Genomic DNA, 22042 nt, shown 5'->3' on the forward strand with positions numbered 1-22042 from the left:
TTTTGACAGGTGCCTGTTCTCTCTTCCGTGACAGAATTCCTGTATATGAGGGCATGTCAACTGGCCTCTGGCTGCTAATCAAATTACCCAGTTGATATCGTTCAACCATATCACGTTTAAATCAATATGGTATACTTTAGCATAAGGTGTCTGTTCGTTCGCACTCGCTGCACAGATAGATATCGAGTGAAAATACTTTAAAATATTGATTGTAGAAATTGACACAAATCATTTCGAGTTCGTGATCTATTATACTTACATGAAAATAGTTATCAATTCATATAACAAAACCATTACGATATTTCTGAAATTAATGTTTACTAACTGACAGTGTATATGGTTCGACGATGCTCGACTTTCTACCATATCCTGAAAAATCTTATTCTGACTGACACCAGATTGCACGGTTATTTCGATACCAGGAATGAGTCGAGTTGAACAAGAGTTGTTTCCCTTGCACCAAGATATGCCGGAAACCCAAGAAATGCTCAGTGCCGTGCGCCGTCAAGTCGGGAATCAAAATGGCGACGTAAAGATGGGACGAGGTTACTGGAAAGCAATATTTGGGAAATAGTGCGATGTCTCGGTTGGCTGACTACTTCGCCATTGTTGGATATGATCACGAGAAAGATCGTAAGTACATTTCACTATCACTGTGTCCTTTATGCGTCACCAGTACCAAAATCGGGGTCAGTCGGAAGTGCTGAACGGAGGCAGTGAATCTTGCGATGTTGTCTGCTTCCAAGCGCTGACTCACAGGTATCTGCAAAGGTGTCAGATATGACGCATGTGACGCTTTTTTATGCGACTTGGATGATTTTTGTTCTGGCTGAACAATTTCAGCGAAAATGTTGGTGCCATGGGCTTCTTGTTAGCTAGATAAGTCATTTATCGTTGACAGGTGATGTGCAAACGACCCTATAACTTCGTGATATGTACCCAATGTCAGTAGGAGATCTGTTACCATTGACACCGTGTCGTAGGAACACATTCCACCATTCCCCCATGTACGAGAGAGTTTCATACATATGTTCATGCTTCCTTGTGCATCCTTATTTTACAACCTACGCATTTAACATCATGTATTCACAGGATCTGTCGCATGCACCACAATAGTACTCAAGGGAATTCCAGAGACAAATAGGCCTTCAACATCCCGTTCCAGACCTAAGGGCTTCCTCTTGGGGTCACTTGGTTATACTATTTCTCATGTTGTCAAGCACTGGACTATTTCAGTCCTTGATATATACTACAGGAAGTTGGCTACTTATGGTTACATTATTAACACAACATTCATTTACCCTCTGCTATGTCATGTTTTCTATATAATAACATGAAAAGATTATGGCTTTCTTTTATTTTGTTCAAGTCAATGTAAATTACCTATTTTCTCATCAATATATATTTAATAATCTAAATCACATAATCTTGATACATTTCATATTGTTCCTGGAGAGCATGTAGTTTTATTCACTTAAATGGCTGGAATGACTGGAACGCTTACCAACAATTGCGTCAATATGATTATGCCTTTATCAATAATGACAAGGACCAGCATGTGATTTTTTTATAGATCAGGAACAAAACAACTTAACACAGTTGTGAGAATTGTAGTTATTTATAACCATTTATTGGTACATTTCTTCTGGGTCAACGTTAATTGTGCAACCAAACACATTCATTTCCATGTGTGTCCAAGATGAGGAATCATCGCATGTGCATTTGAATTGTTGTTTCTTCTTTCAGAGCTCTGGCATTTCCATATTTTGTGCTTTAATTTCCCTCTATAGTTGCTCAAAGTAGTGCTCTGTAGTTGCTCAAAATATTATTCATGCTATTGCAGTGCAGACTATCACTGTTGCTTTGTTTATTGATAAAAATTGGATTGGGTATTTATATAAGATTGTGTGTTTGAAAACTGTTATGTTAAAATATCTCATGGAAACTGACAGTTTTATCACTTGTATCAGTGATAACAGATTAGAAAATAACAAATGCACAGATCTTTCGTTAATCAGTAGAAACATTCTATGAATTTGATGAAATATGAAGGGCCCACTATTGCAACAGTTTACTATAATGTTTCTTTCTTCACGGCCTAGGAACTATATTAATGATATTCATTGATTCAGTGTGGAAATGATACATCACCTGAGCTGGTGTTTATTTAGTTTGTCAGGTATTAAGTGAAAATAAGATAAGGTCAGGGTTAATGATAATACTTAAGCAGTCATTTGATGAATATCAGTATTGTTGGGTTGAGCATGTTCGAATGTTGTTCATTTAGACTTGTTTTCAGCCATAAGATATATGGCACTGATTCCATTCTGTGAGGCTGCATGTGGTGTCTGGGTAATTCGATGAGTTGACATTTCAACATGTTTAGCATAAGGCAAATGCAGGTGGAGAACTCCAGCATATGGAAGCTTGGTTTCATTCCTGAAGGATCCCAATCCCAATATGTATGCCAATTGGAGCAAAACTTGGATCAAGAAAGAACTATTGCACTGCAGCTTTAGTTCCAATGGCAGCAGTCACAAATTCCTTACAATACAGGCAGGGCTGCAACTTTGAGCCACATATCTTTGTACTGAACATTTATAATCTTGATGCTGCTATGCCTTTGCCTCATGCTTGAATTGGTGATATCTCTGAAGATAACATATCTGGAGCTGACATTGTTTTAGAGACGATGATTTTCAGATCTTGGTCCACAATGTAATTTTTTAATAGTAAATAGTAACCAGGTTGTATTGCAATAGCATCCATCTACAGTAACAAAATACTGTCTGGTATCCCTTGTAACACACATTTCTTAAACCAAGTCTCAAACCAGACTTATGTTATATATTACAATTTTGTCGTTTAACAAATTACCAGTATGACATAAATCAAGGCCTGACTACAGTGATGTCCAGCTGTTTTGAAAGGCAGACTATAAATACTGAATTTCCCAAGCCCAAACTCACATCAGCCCAAAGGCATGTATGGATATAAGTACTACCTGCTCTTGCCTAGAAGGCAACAGCCTGTTTGTGAATGTGTTGAAAGACAACAAGTACTGATGGTCTAGTGTGTCCCCCTGGGCAATGAGGTAACAGTGTGATAGATACACATGTACACTGAAGAGATCAATCTTAATATGTGTGTCAAATTTGGCAATAATCCGGCTAATCAGACTGACCCAAACACAATGCTCCTGTGGCCACTGTTGGCTAACACTCCTCAGAGACGGCTGTCTATCTATAGGACAGTAGGCTGATAGGCGAGTAATGATTGTCAATTACAGCTTCTACTAGTGATGAAATTACCATGGATTGGAAGGTTATTCAGTGTACAACAGGGACTTGTTTATATAGAGCTGATGGAATCCGATCTCTCATCACAGCATAGCAGTACTTCATTGTGGTCAGCATCAAATGTCTTATGATAGAGGGTGTGCAGACTTGTCTGCTTTTGATAATAATTTCATTAAATTATTTATAGGGAGGATCAGTGAGTGATGTGAACATCTGTCTTTAAACACATGTAACAAAGTTTGCATGGTTATTAGCCCTGGCTATGACATTACATGAATATTTAATCCCATTTTCCTGTATATTGCATTTTCCACGATGTAAGGTGGTTGTGTAAATGAGTTACAGTGTAAATATGTGTGATAAACATTAAATCCCATGAATTCTGTTAGTGCACATGAAATAACTTCAAATATGTAATGCAGATATAGTATAGCATCTGAATAGTTGTTAATTAGGTCTTCAATATTACTGTTGAAGTATCGGTAGTTTTATTAGGTTTAAGAATTATCAATACTGGATGTACAGTAGCAGCCTTCTTTTAAAAAGTAGGTCATGTGGCAAAATCAAGTTAAACTCTTCATGTTATGTTTAATCAGTCATTGTGGTTTTGGTTTTAAGTGAAAGTTAAACATCATCCTCTTGAAATATCTCATTTTCACACTAGCCACTTAGTGTACCCAGTTTACTGAAGAACGTGTTGACGCCAAACACAACCTATTGCTCATCTGCCTGTTGTACTAAGAACCTAGTAGTAATGTGAGATTGACTTAAGGCAGTACACCTGCAGCAAGCAACTAGAGCTGTGTATTAGGCTACAGTTAAGTATCATGTTTGCCTGGGCATTAACAGATCACAGCTTATAAACAGGTGTTAGCTTCCTGCATGGCCCCAGTTAAATCATTTCCTTGTATCGAACATTTCAGGCATAGATTTGTAATATGTAGTTAAGGGAAGTTCCCTATTTATTATTTGTTTCCATGCTGAAATGTCCGGTTTCAATTCTGCTTGTGTTATATTTCTGTACAGAAGTTGTAACCCAGTGGTTAAGGTGTGTGTTCATCACATTAAAGACTTCGGTTTGATTCCCACAAGTATGTGTGTGAAGCTGATTCCTTATATAATGACCGTTGGCTGTGATGTTGCTGGAATATTGCTAAAAGTGACTTAAAACTAAAGTCACTCACTCACTGTACGGAAAGCATATTTCAGTGAAAACTGTCTCAATGGAATGTATATCAGTATGAAAATCTGACGCACATGTCCTGATGCAGTTTATTTCTGGTAAAACCCAACTCGGGCCAATGCGTCAGCGTGAATTCTGTGTCTGTATGTGTTACAAGTGATATAGAATGCTGTAGTCGGTCAGTTGTGTGTTATTAGGACTGTTATGTGAGTGTAATGGAATAGGGTTAACTTGTGATGAATGACGCTAATGACCAGTGGCAGGTAGTTTCTGTCAGCAGACTGTCCAGTTGAGCCTGCTGACCAAACAACCTGCACTCCACCTTGTCACTCAGTTATCCCTGCCTCCTGGGTGATTATAGCCCTAGCTGACAGGTATCAACCCTCCCACAACAGGTCACAGACTGTTCCTTAGTATCTGAATCTCAGTGGCTTGGTGGTAGACTGATGTTTAGTCTCTGAACCCTAGTGGCTTGGTTTTAGACTTAGTTATGCTTATGCGTTGAAAATGTTTATGGACATAAAAGATAGAAAAAAAAATTAATTTGGAGCATTACAGTGAAACCAGGGACATAATTTGGTCCAGGGAATGTGCAACAGACTAGCAAGATTTTCTCCCCATAGCATACTTACCGCCAATGAACTCTCTCTTACCCACAACATATCAGTTTTGTCATTCACTCTCATTCCCCTCTCAACACATTCCCCACTGTTGCAGCCTACATTCATCCCCATGTCAGCTATTAACATGTGACTTTGGGGTTGGATACCCATCATATAGGTGTTTCTGATACAATACTCAGAACTCTGCTTTGATAACATTACATTTGGCCACAAGGAGTGCAACAATTGTGCCTGGAGTTTTCAAAGGAGGGAGCCATTTTATATTGATGTTATTCTTTGGATATTCTGTGTACCATTGCTTCAGTACCTATTGACGAAGGTGATTTAGAAGAAAAGTGCTATGTAGTACTTTGTCTGGGATCTTTTGATTACTCAGATGTTGCCGTGAAAGACGTTTTTGTTTGCATACAGGGAAAAGGAAATCTAGTTCCTGGTGTCAGCTTCCTGTGCTCTGTTGTCAGGATAGTAGTATTCACTGCAATCAACAAACCACTCTGTCAACATTCTCCTCAAAATATGAAATGACCCATAAAATGCTCCATAAGATAAGATATTTTTTTGCATTGCATTCCATCAAGAAACAATAGCAATATTCTATAAACTACAAATATGAGAGCAGTAGTTCCAAAGAGAGAAATTTAGATACATAAATGATGCACATTTTACAGTTTATCATATGCAGTATAATCACATGTAAGCGGCATGAGGCAATACACAGAATTCATTTAAAATTGTAAATACCATGACATATTTTGGAAATAGTTGCGGGATTTCTGTTTGAAAATATTGTTAGAAATTGTTCTTTTCTTGAAAGTGTAGCAATATTTTTATTATGAAAAAGCAGTGTTTGTAGAACTGACTCCCTTTCTTTCCTATACTTAGAAGGAGATATTATATAGTGTTGTTCATCACCTTCCACATCTGAGTACTATGTGTCTGTTTTCATTTTACAGGTATTTGGTAAAACAGGTAACTCCCACTAATCTAGTGATCTGCTTAACTCAATATAAGATACACAACACTCCTGCCTCCAGGAGTTGTATAGGATTCCAAACAAACTGCTCTGAGCAGTTAAACAGGACACATATTTATTTTCACCCTGGCATACACCTAGTATCATCACTGTTTCACAGTCACTTTGGATCAGAGTTATGGATCTAATTACTTTTAGCAGAGATTTCTTATCAATGTGGAGAGCATTTTGCCAGTTTCATTTTATTCAAAAGAAGGACTTTATGGTATTTGTTTTGCGTATAACGTTTATACAAAACATTAACTGGATGATAGCCCATATATTCTACATTCAAAACAGACAGTGCATCAACATATTGTGTCTTAAATTGTCTGTAAGTAGTAAAATTTATTTCCATGTACATTATTTCAGTCACCAACACAGTCACCTTTACATTTCTGCTATTTTTATAAATACTTAACCATTGATTTGAGTATATTACTGACATTTGCTGCAGAGCATTATCAGCTCCTCGAACTGTCCTTCACCTATTAACACTGTGCACTGACATGTCACACAGACCTCCATTTCTCTTAATCCCCCTGCCTCTTCTGTTCCAAACAAATCAATTATTGATACTACCTGGGAGAGACTACAGACAATGGCCAGGGTGGGCCTTTCCTCCATGTGCATCAGTGCAATGACAAATATGGCATCATGCACTACATCTGGATGGCTGTAGGTACCACTCACTAACTCACTGGGCAGACAGTTTTATCTGTAGCCATTTCATAACCCCTGAGGAAGAATGTGTCACCATGTTCCACATTAACATTTTACCATTCTCTCGTCTATGGTCTGGTGGATACAGCTTCTGGATACAGTGTGGAAGGTCTGTTGTTCAGCATTGCTGACTGCTTCACACCTAAATACATTAACATTGTACTTGTTTCTACCTGCCTGGTGCAAGGTACAAATAGAGGTTGAAATAGAACAAAGTCTGTCGGTACTGTGTCAGACACCAGCGTCCAAAGTAATGGATTATGGTATAGAGCTGTGAAAGAAACTCATTACTTAGCCCTGGAATCAGCAATATTCTAGTTTTATGATGGCTTCATTTATGATAAAGTCTGGACCAAATGATGAAGTGATTTACTTCATGAGCATTGATTTATGCAATGGAGGATAATCAGTCATTTTCCTAGAAAATATGATTTGTGATTACAAAGGTGTGAACCTGATATTGTCAATAACACAAATGTGAAACTCCTTTAGTGGCCTACCCAGGCCAGTGTGGACTTTGGTTATGTATTGATGTTCCAAACAACCACTCTTAAACCCCAACATGAAAATCAAAATGTCAGATGAGACTTTTTTCAAGTTTCAAGTCTGAAATTGTGATCAAATTGAATGCAAATATCATGTGTCTAATATCATTAACATGTTAAATGTGAAAGCGATGTGTCAGGTGTCAGATGTCAGATATAAATTATAATCTGAATCAAAGGTTATATGTAATATTCCTGTTAGTATGATCGGGGAAGAAATAATATCATCTTGTTGCAATAATATTACATACTTTTCCAAGCAGTCATTGGATCAAGCCTGTGCAACTGTGTTCACGTTCACCTCGTAAGTGGATGTGTTTACATTCATTACTGTTGCATTAACATATTTGAAGCAGCTGTTGAAACAGTTGTTACTGCTTCTGTGGTCTTGTTCTTTAGGGTAGAACAGGTAGACATATTATCTTCCGAGGTGAACATAATTGATGCTGTACCAGACCAACAAGTGAGAGGAAATACTTTTTGGGATTTTGTGAATATTTCTGACATTATCTGAAAGCATGCCTTAAGCAAGTCATGAATGTAGTGAACATACAGTTGAGTGTTTATTGTCAATAAAGATCAAGTTCTGCCATAATTTGTTCCACCCAGCAAGTCTAGCTTATGGGTTCATATCACATGCTTAACCTCTGAGGTTGGAGGAAAGTCTGGGACATCAGCCAGTAACTAGTGTAAGCAAACTGTCACACATTGGAAGAGTCTGTTGTTGATTTCGCTTCTAAATATCTCCCTGTTTTTATATGGTTGTTTTCGTAACGTTCAAAAGGTTACAAAAATAGTTGTAATGTACGCCTTAAGCTAGATGCAATAGAAGAGCTGTTTGAATCTGTTTGATTTATGATTACTTGATGGCGATGTTTAAGTTTGATATTCCTGAAAACAGGGACATATTTTTACTGTGCTCATGAGCTGTTATAGTTTAATGGCTTGTACTTGCTGTTATTAAAGTTATGAACAAACATGAAGAGAGTGAACTTAGACAAAAAATATATATTTTAAGCACAATAAAGCACTTGAACTACACTACCAAGGTCTTGTACATTTTGGCCAAAGAAGACACAGAGCGCCAGCTTGATAAATAATTTACAACATTTTGGCAAACCAAACCAAATTCTTTAGCATGATGAGCAAACTCAGTAATCACTAGGGTGCCCCCACAGCTCCATTTGCCAAGATGTCTCCAGTGATGCTGTCAGTATAAGCCTACTACATGTAACATTAACCTTTGTGCATGAACAAGTATAATGCACAATAAACCACAGACAATATACTGCATATGGTGTGGACCTGATGTCTCTGAAGGTAGGCACACCTCCAGGGCTGATAGTTTCTGGTATTCCCCACATGCAGCTGGAATAGAGGTCCCTGGTTCTGCTGCTTCTTCACTGTTACCATGGGGACTGGTCTCATAACCAGAATTTGACTTAATTTAAAGGTTGTGGTGGCATCACCAACCAGATTCAGATTTTGTATAGAACGTATTATGATCCTATAAAAGTGAATTTGGTTACTTTCACTTTTGATTTCATATCAGTAGTACTACAAGTCTTCAGTGTCCAAAGTGGAGCCAGTTTTCCCTTACCATTCCATTTTTCTGCAAACTAGACAAACCAGTTCGCAAAGTTTTCATAAGGGGACCAGTTGTCTTGTCCTAGTTCAAACCAAGATCACTTTAAGCCCTTAAAGAATTATCCTGTTAAGGAAACAGACGTTCCACTTTTCTGAGACTATAGTTTTCTGTATTTTATACCATGGACATATATGTTTCTAATTGGTTGTGTTGCTGTCCTGCACTCAATGTATACTAGTTAGCAAGGTTTATAGGTGCTGTCAAAGGTCAAGGTCAAAAAGGTTTATTGTACAAAAGGCCTCCGGCCCATATACAAAAGAGTATGTATATAACATACTGTTACACACTGGGAGTAACATGTTCTTTAAGCAGTTCATCCGTTTTAACTAATGCATGTTTAATATATAGTGAAAGGTTCATTATTTGAGATTCATATTATCAACAGCGGTTTTATCAAAGGCGGCTTAGGTGATTATGACACTATATGTGCTGTCTTGCCCTATGTGTCTGTTAGTTAATGTAATGACTGCTATGTTATGAGGTGGTGTCCTACCCTGTACCATCTCTTGTGGTGGTGGGGTAGTAAAGTGGTTAGTGCGCTGAAGACAGATCCGGGTTTGATTCCCCACATGGGTAAAATGTGTGAAGCTCAATTCTGCTGTCCCCCTGCCATGATATTACTGGAAAACTGTACCTGTGTTAGTTCTAGCTATCTTTAAGGCTGCACTGTTATAAGGTGCTGTCAGTTCTTAATTAGCTCCCAAGTTGTGGTTGGTATGTGGGTCCAGTAATGTGATCTGAGCTGCAGGAATGTACCAGACACTGCTCCCTTGCCTCACAGCCAAACACATAATCAGCAGTGTTTATCTGGAGATGTTCTTCAGATATTCACTCTGCAGCTACCCCTGCAACCCTCTACCTCTAGGTACACCCAGCCTTAGCTCCAGGGTAGGTCATGCAATCCAGTGACACCACCTCAGACACACACCCACCCACCATCACACCCACACCCCCACCTACAATCCATAGCTAAGCCCCAGGTATTTGCTGTGACCTTTTCCCATCTTGTAACACCCAAGCCACTCACAGATACCCCTTTGATTTTCCATCTCTCCTCTGTAGCCCCCAACACAAGCCTATTTCTACAGCAACCCCCTGGTTCCACCATCAGCTCCCCCCAAACAGGTGCCACAAGTACTGCTACCCCTTGGACACCCCCAACTACCCCATCAGCCCATGCCTCTCTGCCTGTGTCTTGGTTTACTCCAGGCTTACCCTATAAAGGGCTTACCCTTTATCATCAGGTGCTTCATCCTGCCCTTCAACTTTTTGGGTTGTTGTATCAGGAAGTACTGTAATTCTATCTGTTTTTCTTTGGTAGAAAAGATTACATGACTGTACTCTTTGCTTAAGGCAATTTAGTTTCAGCATGTAGTCACTTGTATTTCATCAAGTATGTGGAACGTTTGGTACTGAAGAAAAAATATGGAAAAGTGGGTTTGAAAAGTCTTAAAGAATTGAGAATTGAAGACTTTTCTTTGCATACAATCTATATGTATCTATTTCTACATCTACTTGTTCATTTAGGTTTTTGTCAGATTTCTAGTGGTCTCTTAACATCAGCTTACTCTGGTCCATATTATATGACCAAATTCTGATGAAAACAATGCCAAAATGCAGGTTTGGATTTGTAGACTTAAATTGTTTCACAGACAATGTATATATATGCTTATACCACAAGGCAGCAGACCAAGTCCACAATACAAGAATAGGCAATATCAATGGAGTGGGTATATGTCCTATTTATTTACTTGGTTGAGTAATTGGGGAATTTGGAAAAACAATTCAGTTTCCTTGTCCCAATGTGTTTATCAGTCTGTGGACTGTTGTTTTATGTGATTTCTCTTGAAACTTTTGGCTTGTCATAAGTCTGCAGGAAAGGCTGCACAGAATCACAAAGCTAAAGTTAACAAACATTGAACTATTTCCTCTTCTTATGGAAGTTTGTGTTCAAGGTATTATTTTCTTTTCTGTTGATTTTGTCATGTGTTATAAACTTCCCATGTGTCTAATATTAATTTTTTTGTTAGTCAAAGTGGCAGATCAAATACTTCCCCAAGCTTGTTTTCAACTGGACATTAAAGGTTATAGTCATGTTTTATAGGCATGAAAACTGAAAGTAGAAACATCCAAAAGTTGAAACGACAGTTTATGCTGTAGATACATTTGCATCAGTCGTTTAGAAAATTGATGTGACCTACTGTAGCAGCTGTTCCTCATGAGCACCTTCACAAGGATGGCCTACATAGCTACACACACTGGTACCTACTGAAAACCAGGTTGATGGATAGTACACAGTAGATCACTGAACATGATTCATGACTCACATCTCCAGGTCATCTTGACCTCAACACAAGATATGTGTCAGTGTGTATTGATTCTCACAAACTCCTTTGACATTTGGTAGATAGCAACATCTAGAATACATTTCTTACGAAAAAATTAGCCAGATAAGATATTACAGTGTAGATCAAATGTGAAGATTTGTGATGCTAGTTTGTGACAAAAACCAAATACTTGATACAGCCAATTAACCATTGATGGCTCCAACATTTCATTGGTTTCAGGGAACTAGGATCTGTTGTTGGCTGACCTGGTACTAGCAGACTTATGTCGACATTTGAGGTCTCGTTAGGTTAAGCTGAGACAGAAGAATCTTTGTCTCCTTGTGCTTAACTTGAAACTTTTATATGTAGCCTTGCTAAACAGATGCTGTTTTCTTGTGATTTCAATAACATATACATTGTAACAGATTTGTCCTTTCATGTCACAAGTCCAAATTCCAAGCGTCATGAAAGGACAACGAAGAAGGCACAAACAGGGTAATGAGTGGAGCTCCTAAAATGAAGTCATATCCAGTAGTCTTGGGGTTTTGCTGTCAGTCAGTGTTACAGCAAAGACCCATGAAGATATGCTTGGTTTCTTTTACTCTGCAACAACCATTAACATTTCTACTAATGTGCACTTCTGCGAGTACTGAAATAAAATGATGAAACTTTGATGGTGATAGTTCATATTTCAGACTATAATTCCAATCCAGTTTTCAGTACTGTAATATTACTTCAAAATTTAATTGAATAAAATTGGAAGTTGTAAACAGATTTATCATGTTCCAACAGGACTAGCTGCAAAGTGGGAGGTCTTGTGTAATGTCTTCAAAGAAATAGACTGCGCTCTATCACCACAAACTAACCAGAATAGTAGCACTGAATGGCTCTGATTCTGATGAGTCAAACAAAAGAAAATAGTAGTACTTAAGGGCTCTGAAAACACAAACATGGAGATATTAAAAATATAAATATGTGCAGAAATAAACATGTGGAACTATGAAATTAACCTGAAACATTTATGAGTCGAAACAGTGATAAAATAGGACACTTCATTAAAAGACTGACATTCCACTAGGCCCTAGGATACAAAGACAAACCAACTCCAAGAGATGCCTGTTGCTGTCTCTGTATGAGGAACTCATCTTATGTTGGCTAGAGGTACTGGTGTGTATCAGCAAGCCACTGAGCTTTGAAGTAAATGGCACACAGTTTCAGCCAGTGATTCCCTTCCTTTGTGATACTGCACCTGATAGCTGGGATAGGTGTTTTGGCTATAAATGTTCAACTGCATGCAAGTGCAGTGAGTGTGCCTTCGGTGGTGGTGGTGGTGGTGATTGATGTTCCTGCAGTGAAGCTATTAATACTATCACTTAACTGGGTTTGACATGATTGTATAGTGCAGCACTCACAGATGATGGGGTATGTCACTCCGATCTGTCTTTCGTCATCCAGCATAGTCGATGCACATGGACTTTATCAGTGATAAATGGTTATAACCATTATTCAAAGAGTCGTTCAGTGATGCCAGGAGAATGAACCCGGTGTGGCACAACCCAGATGGGCTGTGGTATTTTTCTCTCTCTAGGTCTCATTTAAAATGTGGTCTTATATTTAGATTAAGCATATGTAAATTGTGTATTATAATGGGCTTAGCTTAATATCCAGTATCGTCTATGCTTATTCTGTACCAGAGAAAAGGGACTCTGACTACCAAGTTCATGCACTGAAGAGTGTAGAATTTCAGTCTCTTCAGGTGTCACTGAACTGATCACTGTACAGACTTATAACTGTTAAATGATTATTTCTACCACTGTGTTCAGGACGATGGCGTAGCCCAACAGTGAAAGCATTTGCTCGTCTCACTGTAGACTCAGGTTCTATTCTCCACATGCGTACAATATGTGAAGCCCATTGCTGGTGTCCCCTGGCTTGATATTGATGGATATTGCTAGAAGCGACGCAAAATCAAACTCACTCACTCTTAAGAATGAAAGAAATGATATTTCAGTCTTATTCTGCAAGCCCTTGTCCTGACAACACGTTTCAACAGTGTTGTCATCACAACTAGACCTTAATATCCTCTAGTTTTACTATACTGCAGTGTTTACAAGGCTTGCTCCAAGTTAATCATTTTCAGCTGTGATGACCAGCTGAGAATAGACTGAAGTGTACAGTGTAGTGTAGAAACGTAGTATTACTACATATGTCTGGTCCTCAACATATGATGCCCTCTATCAGTGTAGAGGGCGGTTTTCTAGCCTAAGGGGTAGATGAAGTTGTTGAGTTTAGCTTCAGATGCTTTCAACATGTTTCAGGCACAGTGTTATTGTGAGTTTCTCTAGCATTTTTTGTTAGTAAATGATATTATTGTGTCAAGTCTGCATTAATACTCTTTTTAAAGTTGGCATAGACCTCATGGTAATTTTCAAGTATACTGGGAAATATCAGTAATTTGCCTGAACATTAATAGTCCGAGACTTGTTACAGCAAATCACTTTCACTTCCTGGTTATGGTGCCAGTCACGTGACCTTGGCGTTGGATGTGCTGTACTATTTGTGACTGTAAGACTACTTACTAATAACCGCAGTGCAGGAGATGCTGGAATCTCCCCAATCTTGACAATGTACACGAATTCCACACCACAGCTCCCACGCATTGTACTGGCTGGGTACATCCACAACTAATAATAATAGTAGCCACATCCAGTACCTATGAGAGATCAAATTCCTCAATACAACTTGCAATGCTTTTAACATGTTTTAGGTATTGTGGTGGGTAATTGTGCCATCCAGACAATGCCACAGAATGGTTCACTTCGGTATTTACATCTTTTTTTTCTCAAAGACATAATGATCTGCGAACTGAAACTTTTGAGTACAGAAATGTCAACAATTTTGCTATAGGGACTCACTGCTGAACAGATCTCCTATATGATTGGTAGTTTTTAGGTTGAATACCTGTCAGAGTACTTCTGTGGTCTTGCAGATACATGTAGCTCTAGACTGTGTATGCCTTCTTCACTTTGCTGTGTGAGCACCATGGTCATACTCATCTATCGATATATCATTCTCTGCAGTATGATATAAATGAAATATTGTCCAAAGTACTCTTGTGCTGCCCACTTTTATTTATCATCAAATGTTCCTTGAGCACAGGGATTAGAGGAGTCTAGTGGTCACTCATCATGCCATGAACCATGTTCAATTCTGTATGTTCAGTATGTAAAGCTTATTTCTCCAGTATCCCAGATATGGCTGAAATACTGGTATAAGCAACGTAAAACCTCTATCTCTCACTCACTCACTCACTCACTCACTCAAACACTCACTCACTCAAACACTCACTCACTCCTTGACAATAAAAAATGGCTAAAGAAAACATCCTTTTATTTTCTAATGTGTAAATCATATCAAAATCTTAAAGTTTCAACTTTTGGACTACTTTAGTGATCTTTTGAATTTCTTAATCAGCTTAAAATGCTGTTTGTGTGTTAAAATAGGGCCATTATTATGTCATGGGCTGCATGATGGCAAACTGTATTTGAACTGGAGTAGAAACCCAAACCAGAACCATGGGTTGGGAAAGGCAGGGGCCATGGGCCATTTTGCATATTAAAATAAAAAATGGCCCATTAAAATTTTGAAGTTAACTATTGATACAAGGGCAGTGGCCCATTCTAAATTCCTGAAAATGGCCCATTGTGAAAGTTCTCTTTCCCAATCCTTGCAGAACAAAAGAAGCACCTACATTTTATAAATAAACAAACTTAAATGTTCATCACATGGTCACCAGGTATCTATTAACAGCATGCATTTAAATCTAGAAAATAGGATCATCCAGTAGTTTTTGTATATTTATGAGATAGATTTACTTGTAGTAGATGAGCCATAGGCCGTCGATTTGCCAACATGACCACTTGTATCCAGGTGTTTAGGAGACAGACCACCTCATGTGGGAAACATGTACATCATTGCCATGTGTCCAGCTTGATTCTGTCTCCCATCTTGTGTATCCCCAGTAGCTCTGATTCCGTCTCGTCTATCAGTTATCATACCAGAATAGACCCATTTGTTCAATTGTAGCAAAAACTGCGATGCAGTGAGGATATGTATTTGCTAGGGATGCTGGTAGCTAGATTTTAGTAGGTTGTGATGAGATTGTCTTTGTGCATGGGACAGATCAATTGGTATTGATCAGATGGCAGACATGGCATAATGGGTATTTCAGGATGTGTGTATATAGAAAATTGTCAAGATGTTGGCTCAGGATACTGTTTCTGCATCGTCAATATATTTTTCCCTTCAGTAATCTGGCAGTTGTTTGAGTATGGAACTCTTCATTGTACCCTATCTCAAGTAATATTTGAAATGTGCCTCTATTCAGAGGTATATAATGCCAAAATATTGCCTTTAATTTGGTTCATATGCTTAATGTTGCAGGTAGTAATTGAAGAAGTAATATGTATCCTTTTGTATTCACTTTTGGTCAGTTGTGATGAATCAATAACAGATCTTTTGTTTGATAATGAAGTTTACAAATGCACCTGTTATCTTACCAGTGACAGAAATCCTGAACATGATTTAATTTGTCATAAATACCTACCCGGTGATGTGTCACACAGGGCACAGTAAATATATATATTGATTTGTTGTTAAATATGAAGATACTAAATAACACGAAATAGCTGACAGTGACAGTGTAAAGGTCAAGACACACTATCCTATATCCTATCCCAGTGTTCTGAAAATTCCTGTCTATCTCAAGTTTGCTGTATTATGAGTCAAAGGAAATGATGTTATCTTTTGATGATATGCAGAAATATTAGCCTATGTTAAGACCATCACATTCACAAGCATCACGATGTTTATTACCCATTGTTGCTGTCAGGAGAGGAATTATGAAGTTTATAAGCCAAGGTTATACACATCCCATATGTCAGGAGGTTTATTAGTATTACATGAATGAAAACAATAAGCAGTGACCAAGAAAATGATCTTCAGTTTGTCAGTGAGTAGAGGGTGTGGCAAGTAGCTGATGCCATAACCGTGATCAACCATAACAAGTTTCAAGCTTCCCTGTAACAATCAAATTATACAGCAACTTGAATCTCATTCCATTCCAGCAGTGTCAGCTGTTGGGACGTGGTGTTCCTGTTACTGGTGCCACCTGTTATCTGTGAAATAATTCAATTTACAAGGAGGCTTGCTGTGGCATGCAAACCATTTGCTTTTAATCTGGCCTAATAACAAGATGATGGAGCTGCTGCTGCTTTTACAGCAGAAAATAAAAACATGTGCAAGTGATTGGTTATGATGAGACTTGCAGATGTTTTTTTTTTGAGGAAGTTTATGCTTTCTTAAATAGTTAAAAAAAAATTCCAAAAAATATTTGTTGATTTCTTTAAAAGATTTTAAACTATGTAGCCTTATAAATAACCAACTTTCTGCCCACTTGGACTTGCTTTTTAACTAAATATTATGGTGTTAAAGATGTGTAATTTCCTTCATTACAGCCATAGGGCAAGGCTACTTGGCGATGAGGGGTTTATTCAGTTTGTACTGACAGTTTACATGGTGATGTCTGGAGGGTCACTGACCTGGGCTCGGTAGCAATCTGAAGGACTGATATAGCAAGCTTTGAGAACTTTTTTCAGTAGCTGATGAATCAACCTTAGTGTAACACACAGAAACATTATCAGTGTGTGGGGGTCTGGGTTAGGGGGATGGGGGTGAGGAGGGAGTTATTGTGGTTGCATTAGGTGTTTGCAGGGAATGGGAAGGGCAGGAACCATGTACACAGGCCATTTGCACAGTAGAATAAAAAGTGGCCCATTAAAACTTTTAAAGTTTACTATTGATACAAGGGCAGTGGCCCCTTCTAAATTCAGAAAATGGATGATTATCCTGAATACCCATTGTCAAAGTTCTCTATCCCAATCCCTGTTAGTCCAAGTTAGTGTAAGGCTTATGAAGAGATGTACTTTTGCTATAATTATTTATGGTTATATATCTGTCATGATAATATCAGGTGTAAAGTAGTTTTTGAAAATGTATCCTTAATCTATACCATGTTTTCCTTAGTTATTCCGTTGACTTTGAGTATTAAATTTTCAGGAAAGATGTTTCAATCCATAGTAACATGAAGTTAGGTCAGTCAGTACCCAGGATATATCCTGGACCTGCCGAGAAGCCAGTTGTCAGATGGCTACAACTGAATAAAGGTTTCCCATATCTTAATAAATGATTCCTTGTTTAATCATTAAAGTCATAACTACATTTAGGATTTTACCTTTCAAAACAAACTGTTCATTCGGCGCTTAAAAAGTTCACTTGATAAACATATTTGCCCAAGCAATACTTGGCCATATATACACTACATCCAGTAGGGGTGTTCATTATGGGACGTATCACCTGTTTTATGGGTAATAAACCACATACAAGGCTCAGCGCTAACTTTACTCACAATGTCGGGCTGCAGGGAGATGAGCTTCTGGTATTTGTGGAGAAATAAAACGAGGCCAGATAAAAGGCCCTCACTTGATCAAAATGGCCCGGTAATTCATATCCATGTTGCGTGTACGTTTGTATACTTTCTCCTTCATAATTGATTTGTTGTTGGGATATTTTTGTCATTAATGTTTCAGATCATTTTTTTTTTTTTTTTGTCTACAACAAGCATATATTTTGGTTTTAAGGTTAAAATATTATTGTGTCACTTATGGTCCATATGATCACTTGTGAAAAAAGGGGTTTTGCTCTCTATCTTTGAATCTGATGGCCCCTAAATCTTTTACTTTTCACATAAGTATATCAAAGGGAATTTTATCATCAATTTCATAAGCTGGCAATAAATATGTAGGTGTAATTTATGAATGCGAGAAACAATCCACTTTGGTGTGTCGGCCATAACATGATGCCAGTGATATATCCTCCTCAGTATGTTAGTATTTCTAAACAACCCATCTTGATGGAGGCATCCATATCCATAGACATCCATAGCGTTAGTTCAGTATATCCAACTTTTGAAGTATTAGTGTCAGATTTATGCCTGTGTTATCGATATGTTTATGACAGTTTGGCTAGTTTATTGGAATGATGGTGTAAATGAATTACATTTTCTGTTGTTGACAATCTCAGATTACAGTTTATCATGACAATTAGAAAATTTCACAACAAGGTGCCAACAAGCCAAGTGGAACATTACTGCAACTAAATGTTTCCATTCCATTTGCAGATTTTCAGCCACAATGATGTCACAATTGAATTTCCTAGTGTGGGAGAAGCAGGCTGATGTTAATTTTGAATCCTTTAGTTTGGCTACAGTTACCTCCTCTTTCTTGGGTCATCCTCAGTCATCGGGTGACACACAATGTTTTTGGTCTTTGACTTGTGCAAGTGCTGTTAAACACTGACGTCTTAAGTACACACGTGTAGTACTAATCAGTTTCCAGGTAATTAGCAGCTGTCACTGCCTCCACTGCTCAGCCTTGTACTATTTTCAAGCTATCACGTCTGTACTGGACATTGGACCAGGTCCAGGGGGCTGATGTGTCTCTGTTAGTCTCTCTCCCTATGACAAGTAAGACGGTAAGACTCTTAGTATTGTGAGCACAGGACTTATCCTGATCGTATGTTCAGGATGCCCATTGGCATCCACTGTAGTGGCCAGGGGATTTCTGAATCCTGTGCTGGGATTCAAACCATGGACTTTCTGATCTCAAGTCAGATGCCTTGTCCACATGACCAAAAGGGTTAGCCCAGCGAGCACGCTAACCAGGTAAGGATGTCATCTGTGGCTTGACTCCACGCTCTGCTACAGAAAGAGTTGACTGGATTGTGAAATTGGATGACTTGGTCATGACTTCAGTGATCATGCAGTCAGCCACTGGTTTTCCTTGTCAAGCCAGATAACTGTTACTACCCTGAATATTCTAGAAAAATAAGTTTTACTGCCCACCTGTCCTATCTTCGATAAATTTACCACTGAATGAGGTACATACACTGTGGTGTGTCTGACTCTCACAACTTAGCATATCATAGCAGTCCCCTTTACAGTCCCCTTGTCTATTCTCCAACAAATCCCTCAATAACCAAAGTATCTGACCGTCACTACCTTGAATATTCCAACAGTAATACCTTTACAGTACAGTCTATTCTCCAACAAATCTCATTCTGAATAAAGTGTCTGACTGTCACAACCTTGCATTTTCTAGCTATTTCATACATTGTCAGCCCTCCTATCCTGTCTTTGCCATGTTTACCTCTAAATACATGGTGTGTGCACTGTAGTGTGTCTAACTGTCACAACCCTGAATAGCCAGGCAGTAATAAGTTGACAGCCCACCCATCACATGTTAAGCAAATTTACCTGAGAGGCTGGTGTGTCTGATTGTCAGGGCTATGAGAACACCTGTAAATATGCCACCTGAATGACAATTGCCACCGATCTGTGGAGCAGAGCAGGAGCATCTTCAGCAAATACATTTGTCCCCTTTGTGGGGAGACCTAGGTGGCTAAGCCAGGAGGTGTGACTCTGGGTCTAATTGATTGTTGGAGAGGTACACTGGTCTCCAGGCAGTTCAAGTAGCTCCTCCACTAATGTTATTTCAGGTCATTTCATAACCTTATAATGGCTTGTGTAATCCTTTAAAACCTTTGTAACTGATGTTAGAGGTCTGGGGTTTTTTTTCATAAGTATTGTTTTTCTTGTTTAATTGTTTTTCAAACTAATCAATGCAACTTAAACATAAGATAATTTTGATGTCAGATTTGTGTGACAAGGTGGGATAATTTTTTGTTATATGCCTTTAAATGATTTTCTAGGCAGACTTTTTTACAGAATAATAGGAACATAACTACTTTTGCATATTTACTTGATTTTGTCATCTTTTGTCGATACATTTTTCAGTACTGTTAGTGTTACAGCCTTTGGATGTACCACTTTAGGATGACAGTTCATTAAGAGGTTCAAGATTATTTTTTAAAAAGCCACTTGCTACAGGGCAAATGACTTCAAGAAAGGAACTTGTTCTGACTAATTTTCCACTTGTCCTGATTTTATGATGCAATGTTTGATGTAAATGCTTACTGGATTATTTAATGAAGAGGGATAAATTTCAAATAACGATAGCTCTACTTGATAGCTTGAAACCATAAGTTGAAATTATGTAGTAGCCCACAGACATGTAAGATATTATTTGATTGCCCAGAATGAAAACTGACTTGTCCCAGGCGTCAGGCTATGGGATTTTTTATTATTCAAAATTCTAATAACCAATTTCAGTGACAAACCTGTCAGAATTTTACAAACTGATATGGGGAAAAGTATTCAAATTCACCTGCATTACCCGAGACTTTTGTCCCTGCTTGTGCAGACAGGCTGTGTAGCTAGTAGGGTAGCCTAGTGTTTGAAGTGTTCACTCATCACTTTGAAGACCTTTCTCCGATCACCCACCCATTTCCCATTTCTGATGTCCTTGCCATCATATTGCTGGAATATTGCTAAAACAGCTTAAAATTCAATTACTCACTCACTTCTTTCGAAAAAAGATCATAATCCTTTTCGCTCACTCAATAGCTGTGACACAACTGTTACACTGCACAAACCCAGCTCACTCCGTTACTTGTTGTGGAAGTACATATACAGATGTGTAGAGAATAAACTAGTTATTTCCTGTTATGTGTGTTATTGAGGCAAGCAAGGGAGGTGATAAAGGGCAGTGGAACATGCCCCCAACCATCTACTATTGTTGTGGTTTAACCCACACAGACTTGACAGATGAATGGAGACCTTAAACACTGAGGGACCCATGAAACCACCAAGCAGCTTTCAGTAGTTTACAGATACAACAGCTACACGAATGCAAGTGTTTTCAATTAGTGGGCAATGTAAAGAATCTCATGTACAAGACAAACAAACCGACTGATCAGCAGAACACTCTCAATGGAAAAATACTGGGGGGTAAGAAGCAGTGGTTTCTGTAAAAAGTAAAAGGAAATCAAAACCGGAATTTCATATGAAAGTTATAGCAAGAAATTATGAAGAACTCCCGAATGTTTTCCCAGTGGAAAACTGACTTTGCGCACTGATGCTGATGGGATGTGAACGTGGTTGAGGATCATGCCAAATGTTACCAATCCACTGCTAGACTCATTTTTATGCAGAAGATTGGCTTAGGGAAGAGGCCCATTCATGTAGAAATGTGGTTACCATAAGTCATCTCGTAACAGTGAAGTATATTCAAGTACATGTGACCACTTAAAACTTAATCCAAGGGCTGTCATGGTGTGGATATCACCCGATACAATACTGTTGCACATCATTCATTTATTTATTCTCTTACGTTTGCATTTCAGAGTGCTTAAGCACTTAGAAAGAACTTAAGTATGTCCTAAATGTCAGGTCACATGTTGAAATAAAAGTGATTCATTTCATTCCATACCTGTAGTTTAGATAAAACAACAGTGCCAACATATGTTTCCCTTGTTTAAGGATATTGCGGATTCTATGTTTGCATAATAACTAAATTGAGTTTCCTAAATTTAAATAGGGTCTTGTAGTATCAAGGGTACAGTAAATCATTTTTATCAACATAAGGGTTTTCTTTTCTTCAGGACTTCTTCAACCAGAACATGTGTAAACATGACCCTAATCACCTCTGCTTTTATGACACATTAAT

General features: G+C 38.2%; 1 protein-coding gene across 8 annotated transcripts in view; it reads left to right on the top strand.

Annotated features, from left to right (window-relative positions):
* Positions 1-487: 487 nt before the first annotated feature.
* LOC137262247 (myotubularin-related protein 13-like) overlaps positions 488-22042 on the top strand; it is a 125279-nt gene continuing 103724 nt past the window's right edge. For all 8 annotated transcript variants that reach the window (XM_067800051.1, XM_067800048.1, XM_067800050.1 and 5 more), the window contains exon 1: positions 488-633. In XM_067800051.1, coding sequence (XP_067656152.1) covers positions 579-633 — 55 coding nt within the window. In that variant the 5' untranslated portion in view covers positions 488-578. The remainder of the gene's footprint in view (positions 634-22042) is intronic.

The sequence above is a fragment of the Haliotis asinina genome, chromosome 14 (genome assembly GCF_037392515.1).
Source record: "Haliotis asinina isolate JCU_RB_2024 chromosome 14, JCU_Hal_asi_v2, whole genome shotgun sequence".
NCBI lineage: Eukaryota > Metazoa > Mollusca > Gastropoda > Lepetellida > Haliotidae > Haliotis > Haliotis asinina.